This window comes from Protopterus annectens, chromosome 1.part2 (genome assembly GCF_019279795.1).
Source record: "Protopterus annectens isolate FY-2018-M chromosome 1.part2, PAN1.0, whole genome shotgun sequence".
Lineage (NCBI taxonomy): Eukaryota > Metazoa > Chordata > Ceratodontiformes > Protopteridae > Protopterus > Protopterus annectens.
The window spans coordinates 772,359,562-772,370,453 of NC_056727.1; the positions used below are offsets into that span (position 1 = coordinate 772,359,562).

Genomic DNA, 10,892 nt, shown 5'->3' on the forward strand with positions numbered 1-10,892 from the left:
TGAGTGGAAGAGTAACTCCCTCCTGATAGAAGTACACTTTTGGGTTCTGATGAAGGTTTGGAATTTGCTTCCTGGTTGGACTGAGTTGGGAGAGGGTTAAGAGGTCCTTAAGTATATGTTTCTGTGTTTAATCTTATGAGCACTGCATTGACTCTCTAATTCAGATATCCTGTTCTTTAGTAGAGCTTTATCCAAGATGAATAAGAAGCCTGAATTACAGAGACGATGCAGTGCTCATAAGATTAAACACCAAAATGTTCATTTAAGGACTGCTTAACTCCCCACTCAAGTCATACATCACTCACACATCTTCTGCCTTCTGCATAACCATGAAGCCATACTGCCTAACTGTAATGGCACATTATAGCCTTAGAGTCCTACAGGTTTGACATTTCCTTTGCCTAGTGGAAGTTTGAGGATGATCTGGTTTTTTTTGTGAGGCTGCCTTACCTTGTCAGAAAATGTCTGCAGTGAAATGTCTTGGTTTTATCAAGTATACCTCTTACAAATGATGTGGTACAGGCAAATATACATGCAAAGTAGTGCCAGTGGGCATAAAGAACTCAGAAAACATACAAGAGTGGAAGAAATGTCATCTTCATTAACAATAGCGTAGCCAAAGAAGGCAATGATAAGATAGCTCTCATCCTGATATCTACTTCAGTTAAGACAGGTGCATGTAAGGCCTGTGTCCCATAAGCTTTTTAATCTATATTTGTATTGGTGTAGATTTGTGTGTTTTCATTTGTTTTTTAAACCTACTAAGCACAAATACTATTATGTAGATTCATGATGATAGCATGAACAACATTACCTTGACAAACTATACTCTGAAAAAATATCACAGGAATTAGTTCTCATCAAATCTGAGAACTAGGTAGTTGGCAAGGATCAAGCCTCCTGCACTTGCCATGTGAGGGAAGACCCCCCCCCCTCAAAAAAAAAAAACTTATGTATTCCAGGGTCATAAACAGAGTGGAAAACTGAAAGTTAAGGGATCACTGAAAACACCTTTCTGCTATATCCCTTCATATAGTTGGCTTCAGACAAATGCATGTCAAACTTTTCTGTCATTCCTCTTTGTTTAGGCAACCTGAGAACACTATATGTCTGACTGACCTCCTCATAATCACACATTTGGCAAATGGAGACGAGAGAATCACAGCCAGGACAACAACATGAAGTTCATTAGCGGCCTTCTAGCTTTAACGCTCTGCTTTAAACTGCCAAGCTCATATACGGTTTCCTTGATAAGAATTTCTAAGTGTGTGAGATGTGATACTGTATTCCTGCATTGCTAGTATTAATAAAACAAGAAGGTTCTCTTCAGTGTCATGTGGCACACTGACAACTTTAATTCCTGGTCCTAGATAATGAAGCCTTTTTCCTGAATTAATTTTTAGAAGTTAAATATACAACTTAAGTAGAAGAGATGGCACAGTTATAAGACTGGCACTAAGAAGTGCTATAAGAGACATTAAGAAGCAAATACACTGGACCCTAGTTAGAAGGAGCAGAAGTGTTGAATCATCTTAATTATTGGCACTGTGAAATGGAAAGCCTAAAGACATTAAGTTAATGATATGCAAGATTATATTGAATACCCTCTTTCAAAACACTGACAATTTCAGTCTTAGTGATGATGAGGATATAAACTTTTGTTAAAGCAATTCTTGCTCTTATCATTGTATGTTTGATTCAAACATATGAAAACCCAAGTAATTGTAAAGTGCATTATTGCTGAGGTGTACAAGCAAGGCTTATATCTTCACCAGATCTTCTTCCCTTTTCTACTGTGGACCATTTTGCTTTATTAGATTGTAAAATGACACAAAAAGCTTAGATGTTTCAGTATAATTGTAATGAGGATTTTTATACATGCTTCAGGGCTGCTAATAAAATGGCAAGTAAAGCTTATAGCTTTTGTATTTGGCTTCCTTAACCAGGTATGGAAGCTGGTCCAAAGACCATTATCGGCCATGACCCAGGCCAAAAGGCAGTAACAACTTGTCAAAACAGCATTTATGGAACAGATTACATTCCAAGTTACATGTAAAACCAGCATCCAAGTTACATATAACTATCACTTATATTTCAGTAACTACAACAGCTGTGATTTGACAGGAATCTTTACACAAATTATTGCTTTCTATTTGGAAGACACTAACAATAATATAGTTCAATAGCGACTGTAGGTATGCATTTATGTGAATGTTATTTGCATAAGTCACTGCATTATATACAAGGATACATTAACTATTATTACCATATTTACAGTGGTTACATAGTTGTCACTGTGTACCATTATAGTAGTGTGATTTTTAGTACGATAGCTTAACTACTGATTTCCTAAATCTAATCTGGTTCTCCATAAAGCTGCTCTTGTATTTGCTAGTGAGATTTGTTTTTAAAAGTTTTTGAAAAAAAAAAAATACTTGCTAGCTTTTTGTGTTTTGTCAGGTAAAGTATTCCAAGCTACAGGGACAGTTTGGTAGAAGGTTATTTTCTATTGTTGCCATGATATATGGTGGTCTTTGTAGTTATTTCAGTTTCTTGCAATGGACACTTTTAATCTGAAAGCCATTAAACATGCTGTTTCATGACAGATTGCAGATTGTTTTGTATGATTTATCTAGTGCAATAACACTGTTAAATTGTGTCTGCAGGTGATATTCAGGCACTGCCAACACAGATGGGCATTACCCTCGATACTTTCTTGCATGTTCAACAGCTGAGAAAACAGAAAATGAAATATTTTTGTGCTGGAACTTCACAAGCCCAAAAAGTACTTAAGAGTCATTTGTCAAGCCTGGTGGCCAACGATAAGTATGAGGTCATTTACTGTGACATTCCCCACACGGGAACAGGTAGCTGGAAACAATTCCTTAATACCATAGAAGATAAAGAAGAAATTACTTTAGACAGTCCCGTTTCAAATGGTCATATAGCTGCACCTTTCACTGATTTGAGAGACTACAATCTAACCATGGCAACTAGACTCTTGCAATCATACACCAAGATCATTTTTATGAGAGATCCGTTTCAGCGCTTACTGTTACATTACCTCCACTTTTTCAGCCTTCAGACTAACTTTAGTGAGTTCATACAGCACATTTTAAACAAAGGCCATAGAAACAATGTGATGTGGGCACCACTGGTTAGCTTATGTTACCCTTGTCACATTAAGTATGATTATATCATTAATTATCACTTTCTCCGAGAAGAAATGCATTACATGATGAGACGATTGGGGATGTTTGTAAAGGTTTCATACTCTTCATTTGATGATAATACTTTTCAGGGTACCTTCAAATGGATGACCAATCGGTACTTTCACAATATTTCAAAAGAGCAAAAGAAACAGTTGCTGCAGTATTACAGTCCAGATTTACTTGCATTTCATCTACTAAAGCTTCCGTGGAATTGACATTTTTCTTTTTTAGAAACTCATTGTTCTATAATTCTGTGCTCTTTTGTATGAATATTTAGAAAGACAGTACAGTCACGCATCAGAATTGGCAGACATCTGAAAGCCCTACTGTGTCGTATCAAAATATATGTCTAACATCACATGTACATATATTTGTGCATTTGTTGTCTGTACAGACTTCTTGTAATCTTAGCATGAGAGAAACAGAGGTAATGTACCCCATAGTCTAAAGGAAAACTTCAGTAAAGATATCTGATAAGGAAAACAAATGAACTGATTAAATCTGATAAATTCATTGTATTATGAAGCTTGTTATTGTATGGCAAATATATTTATTTGGAAATGCAACTTATGATATATTTTAGACTGAAGAAATTATCTTCATTAAAAGATGCAAAATGTAGCAAATAATGGCTACATTTCTAGTTACAATAATTTTCCAGCAGTTGATAATGTAATGCAATCCATCTTAACAGCAAAGTACAAAAGGCAGTTGCAGGCATGTAACAACAACAGTAAAATGTAACTCTTGACACTTGCAGTGCATTAAGCAACTGGGATAGTAAGCAAAATAACTGCCTTGCCTTTTTTTGTACCAGTGTTGTCATTTCTAGAAAAGTACACACTAAGCTAACAAGTCATACTCTGACCTTTGCAATGCGAAAATAGAATGAAAGGCTGTAATTGTTTTGCGTGTTTCACAAATGCTATGATGTTGTGTTTTAACATTAAACAGTTAAGGTAGTATTGACATGTATTGCATTTACACTTTGCTGTTTATGAATGGAAGGCAGTCAGCAATAATAGATTATGCATGCATAACATGATTACAATACTAAGATTCAATGTACTGTTGTAATCTTTCATACATCATGAAACTGTTTTAAAAATGAGTAAGTCTGCCTCCAGACAACACCTAAGCAAGTCTGGTAAATGCTTTGTACTTAAAATAATAACTATAAATCATTATTTTATGTGGGATAAAGCTAAACGCAGAATGATAACTGTGGCAGCCCTTGAAGCCATTGAATGCTGTTTTTTTTTCAGATCTGTAGTACAGAATACTGTATTAAGTTAGATGTTAGTGATTTCTAATTTTCAAATGTGTGTGTGGGGTGTAAAAGAACATTTCTGCAAACTACAGAAAGACAGAGTTTGAATGATTGTTTGAGTGGTTTGAGTAAGGCTGACTGTGATAGGTCAGGATAACCTTTTTACTACAGGCATATCTTCAATTTCAAAATCTTGATGAAACAGAATACTCTGCACACTAAGTGTTCTGTGTCTTATGCTTGCTTGGGAATTATGCAAGCTTTAATGCAAACATTGCTTTGTCATTAATTTATTCACAGTAAGAAAAGTGGGGGTGACTGAGTGAGTAAACATGCCTTAATGATACCATTCTCTGGTGTGCCTCGCATGGCTAAGTAAATACATTAGTAACCAATTAATCATTTAAAAAGTAAAAGCATAAAAACAAATTTAACCTGCCTTGACTAGATATGTGTTTAGGACTGAAACTCATGAAAATATGTTTTTGTCATTTGATCAGTTTATTATCTATACCTTTGTAACTGGTCATAACAAAAATGATCTATTGCCAACACTCCTACTTAAAAACAAATAAGTAAATAAATAACATTGAATGTATATAATTATACAGACTACAGAATGTAACTGAGAATCTGTTATTGGCCTTACTGTACTAGTTGTCTGCATTATGCCAATGCAAGTAGGGTATGCTCAAATTACAGCCAAGGCCTCACCAATGCAGTAAGACTGGCACGTCTCATCCAACAATGCATTGAAGTAACAGCCACATAGCAGTGAGGAAACAGCCAATATAGACTCACTGAAATAGGAAGTCCTCCCTGATCTACATGTAATATAGACTTTAATGCTTGTATTTATATTGCACGCACATATAGTTATGAAAACACTGATTGCCTCAGCTTGTCAGTCTTTTCTTACCATAAGGATTAGGAAAAGTTTGTTGTACAGAGTACCCCTTGCCATTGTTTATAATGTTAAAACATTGCTTGCCCTCCACATTCACCCTACCTCACATGATTTACAATATTAAAAGCTTTCTTGCTTCACCCACCTGCACCAAGCAAGTCATGTGTGCTAACCTCAACAATAACCATACTCCTGCAGCCTAAAACCCACCATATACATTAGGGTAGAAAGCGCCCCTTTCCTAACAGTACCACTAAACAAGACAAAGTTACACATACACACACACACGCATATATATATATATATATATATATATATATATATATATATATATACACACACACACACACACAGACTTCATATATAGTAGTAGACAAGCACAACACAAAATGTATCCATTTCTCTAGCCATCCCACTAACCTTAATCCACAATCACCTACTCCCCATACAAATTTTCGACATTAGCCACTGCCAAGCATGACCACACTGAAAGTAACATTTAATGTTGCATGACTCATATATTGTGGCACTCAACAAGTAGTTTATTTGACCAAATCAAAAATCTCACATGGCATTTGATGAAATGAACACATGATAGATTATACGCTATCCACATTATATATATATATATATATATATATATATATATATATATATATATATATATATATATATATTTATATATTATGCCGCCGTGGTACGGTGGTAGCGTTGTTACCTCAGAGCAAGAGGTTCTCCCATTTGATTCTTGGCTGAGCTTGGGACTTTGGGAGTGCCTTCTGTGTGGAGTCTGCATGTCCTCCCCATGGTTGGGTAGCGTTCGAATGACATGGGTGCGTAAATGGGTGTGCCTTCGTTGAAGGTTGGGCGTCGAGCTGGCACCTTGGAATTTCGTAAAAATCTACTGCCAATCATTAGCGGACCAGAGTACCACTGTGGCAACCCCTTATCAGGAAAAGCAGAAAGACAAACAACCACAACATATATATATTTATATCTGTGTGTATGTGTGACGTGTGAGTATATATGTATGTGCGTGTTTATGTGTTTGTGTGTGTGTGTGTGTGTGTGTGTGCGTGTGCGTGTGCGTGTGTGTGTGTGTGTGTGTGTGTGTGTGTGTGTGTGTGTGTGTGTGTATACATGCAGCATAAATATGGCAACCTTATATAGTTAATCTTATAGTGTGGGCAGGTAGCAGAAGAACCACAGGTGTACAGGATTGGGGGGCCCTTGCTGTTGTGTGTTGCAGGGAATAAGCAGTGTACTGTCCCATTCTGTGGAGTGGGCAAAGAGGTAACTGAAGCCACTGGGCAGTGCTCTCTACCACAATGTTATGGCTTGCAGTTGGTCACAGCAACAAACCTCTTTCTCTCTCTGTGTTGTTAATCAGGTAGAATGCATAATGTGGCACATCAAAATAATTGTTAGCATTCTATTTTAATTGTGTTCATGCCTGATGATGGGTAAACTCCAAATGGCAAAAGCCATTTACACTGAAGGTCTGTGGAGAAAAGCTCCATACAACCAGCTGTGTCATACAGTACCAGCAAGTTGTACATGGTGAACAAATAAAGACATATACATCATATGTAGATTATTGTACCCAGAACCTTACACTGTACCATAATTAAGCAATAACAAACAAGTGGGTGTGGATATTATTGAGGATTTACCCACAGCTGGAGTGGTTTTATCATGAAGGCAAAGCCTGAGTGATTAAACAAAGCTAACCATGGGCAAATCCTCAAAATATCCACACAAGAGTCAGTTATTACTATTATACAATGACATTATTTAAGATAGAAATAACTCACTTTTCTTAAATATTGTCTTTGTATAATGTGTTGTTTCTGCATTCTTCCATGTTTGTTGATGTACTGTGCATGCGTATGGGGTTTACATTCCCATGCTTGCACAAACAATGGAAGAAGGAAGATATCCATTGTTTTTTTTTTCCTTTGTTTTTTAATTATAACACCTGGACAGTTGAGAGGTATGAGAGAGAGAAGGCAGAAATGCAAGGAAAATCAGGTACATTTCTTTAGTTTTGCAGAACAAAATAATTTTCCTTGAATTTGTTCTGCCCCCTGTATGTACCTGTCAACCTCATCGCTCAAGAAATGTCGACAAAGCCAGAAATAAAGGGGGGATACAGGCGCCAAAAGGGGACCGATTGTAAAAGTTGCTCTTATAAACTTAGAAAGCTGCAAGAACAATAATATTTCTATTATTGTGCATTGTCTGAAGGAAAGAAAGTTTGAAACTGAAATGTGTGCCATTATTTAGTGACTTCATTCCTCAGTGATTTGCCAGAAAACCTGTTTTATGAGGAACAGCTAAAAAATATGAGGCAAAAATCTGAATAGTTGAGACTAATGCCTCTGTACCATATAGCAATAGAAAAAAAGTTTGGCCTCTCAATGGTACTTCAGTGACAGGACGTTTTACTGGTGGTATATGCTCAATTTACAACAGGTATGCTGGTTGGGCTGACCAATCAGCATCCACATTTTTTAATGTAAATGAGCTATCATTGTATAATAGCAAAGAAATCATATATACAGTAAATAACATAAAAATTTGAGCATGAGGTATGGACTGCGTACTCAGGATTCAGGTTTAGTGACATAGAGAAGGGAAAAGCACATTTTTGAATGTGACCTCAACTAGCTATGTACTCTAGATAACACTTAAGTTTCAGTTTGCAACAAATATAGAGGGTGTCAGGCTAGAGAATGATGCAACATTTGCAATATCTAGCATGACACTTTATAAACAACTAGATAAAGAAAACCAGATGAGAAGGCAGGAAATGTGAATACTCCAGTGAGATACAAAAATGTAAAATCCAATGTTCTAAGCCAATTTATCCATGAAGACCACACTTTGTTTAATCAAAACACAAATAAAATGAGTGCTTTCATTTCTACCATAAGAAACTTCTTCAGACAGTTTAAAAGAAAGCAATTAATGTTTAAATACCTTCAATTAGTGTTTACTTCATACAAACAGCACACCCCCCATGATTCCAGCCAGTGAGAACAAATCTCTACATGCATAGTTATGAATATTAATAAATATTAATAGATATCCTGAATATTTATAAAACCTTTAAAAAACATAAAATTAATTCCGACACATCTCAAAAAAAAAAATAGGTAGCATATATGTAAAACAGGTTTTTACTTTAAAACCTTATTCAAAACAACTTAATTTAGCTTCATTTCATGTTTCCATGCATTTTAAAATAAATCAGGTCATCTATCCAGTGCCTTCAACCTAAGAATACTGTTGATAGAAATACATTCATTAAGACCTGGCCAGATATTGGCCCTTAAACATAGCTGCCAGGTCAATTCTTTCCTCTCTAGATGTAATGACCATGATCTGCCCCTTTCACCAACTTTCACTGAGTCCAGCACAAAGAACTTAAAAGAATGCCCATGAAAATCCATACAGTGTTTAGCAAGGGCATTGGTACCATCATTTTTTCCTGATTGCTCTAAGATATTCATAGATATGCACAGAAAGAAGTCAGGAATTCACCCAAAATAGAATTTAACACTTTCATCGCTTTATTAGAAACTTCATCAGAATAATCAGTACAAACAACCCTAGCCTTAAATACATCTTCCACAGCATTAATAATGACACAATTTCCTGCGGAGGATGCATACAGAATAAACGCCACATTAAAATAATAACATTCCTTTCAAAAATTCTTATTCATTTGAAACCTGGTATCACTATTTTATACTTGAATGTATGTGTATACAAATATACTTATATATTCAACCATATATTTACATGTAAAACTTTGCTTTTAACCTTAAAATCAAACTGATGGACATAACACTATTCAAACCAGGATACTCAGAGGCATTGGCTCTCATTTGCCTTCTCAGTTCCTTCAGTTCCAAAAAATCATATAGGGGACCTCCCCTCGCCCCATTATGACTTGATCTATGATAGTAAATCGGAAATAATGTCCATGTAGCAATGTGTGCAGCTAAAGCATTTTTCATGTCTCTCTTCTTGATATCATAGTTGTGTTGGTATATACGTGTCCTAAGTGCATTAATGGCTTTTCCTAAGTAATAACGAGAACATAGGGAGCACATTGCCAAGTATGCCACACCTTTACTACTGCATGTATACTTTTTACTAAGGAGGCATTTCCCATAATTGGGAATCCATAATTTTACTACCTTCCTGAATATTCCTACATTGTAGACAAAACCCACATTTCGTCATACCCCCCATTATTTCTCACACTATTGTTGGTTTCAATAATGTTCTTAAGACTGGTGTCTTTCTTATGGGATCCATACAGATCCCTGAATGCACTTTCCACTGAAGCAGAAATCACCGAGCATACTTAACCAAAAGTGCTGTTCACCGAAGCAGCACTTTTGGGTAAATATGCTCATTGTGCCGGTCATACTATGGTGCGAATAAGGGAACATTCCCTTTTTCTCACTGTAGTGCGACCTCAGAGTGAGAATATTAAAGCAGGGATGGTGTGGGGGGGGGGTTGTGGGTGCATAGAAGTAGGTTTAATGTTGTTATTTTGTTTTTTTAAACATACTTTACCGTAAACGTTTTTTTCGGTGAAAGTGCTTTCGGTAAAGTATGTTCGGTGATAATGGATTTGGACTTTTGATCTTTCCATCAAAAGTCCTAGATCCCTTTCTTATATATTATTTTAGGCATTGTTCTCACTAATTCCAGGTAGTCTTGGTTAGCTCCAAATACATTCCAGTTATGTATTAATATATTTTTGATATCATAAAACTGGTTATTGAATTTCAAAATAGCTGATTTTCCAAAACTATTGCTGTTTTCCTTTTCTCTCTCTGTTTCTACCAACCCATGATCCTTGCCTAGTAAAGGGGTGAAATGTCCTTTAGCTCTCTTCACCTTAACTTCTGTCAAAATATTATCCAGAAATGTTACTGGGTATTGTCTTTTAATAAGCATACATTTAATACATCCATTTGTCATGAAAATTCATTTTCTTCTGACACCATTCTAGCTATCCATACCCCCTGTCCATTAACTAAGGACCCCCACCCCCACAAAGGTAACCACCATGAAAAACTTCTCCAAAGCTGACTTTGGGCTTCTAAAAACAGAGGGGGCTAGCTTCATGGCACCCATGCAAATGGAGAATAGTTGCACGACTGCCAAATCATACATCAATGCACTGTACAAACATGTACACAAATGCATGGATCTCGCAATACCCAATAGAACCAAGTAACTCTACTCCAAAAAAAATGAAGCCAATCTGGTGGTCCCCCACCATAAACAAACTCTACAACAGAAGGAGGAAACTGATGAGGAATAAGGTGAAGTCCCAGGACTGGAAAAACTCCCTTATCAGCCTCAACAAAAAGCTGATATCACTCATCAAATCCTCTAAAGCTAGCTATGAAAACAGGATTGCAGTGGATATTAAAGACAACCAAAAGGCCTTCTATACTTATGTAAAGCATCTCCA

At 36.2% G+C, this 10,892-nt stretch overlaps 1 protein-coding gene across 1 annotated transcript in view; it reads left to right on the forward strand.

Annotated features, from left to right (window-relative positions):
- Positions 1 to 4,175, forward strand: part of LOC122792480 (carbohydrate sulfotransferase 11-like) — a 45,153-nt gene extending 40,978 nt beyond the window's left edge. The window contains exon 2 of the mRNA XM_044060254.1: positions 2,667 to 4,175. Coding sequence (XP_043916189.1) covers positions 2,667 to 3,427 — 761 coding nt within the window. The 3' untranslated portion in view covers positions 3,428 to 4,175. The remainder of the gene's footprint in view (positions 1 to 2,666) is intronic.
- Positions 4,176 to 10,892: the final 6,717 nt, after the last annotated feature.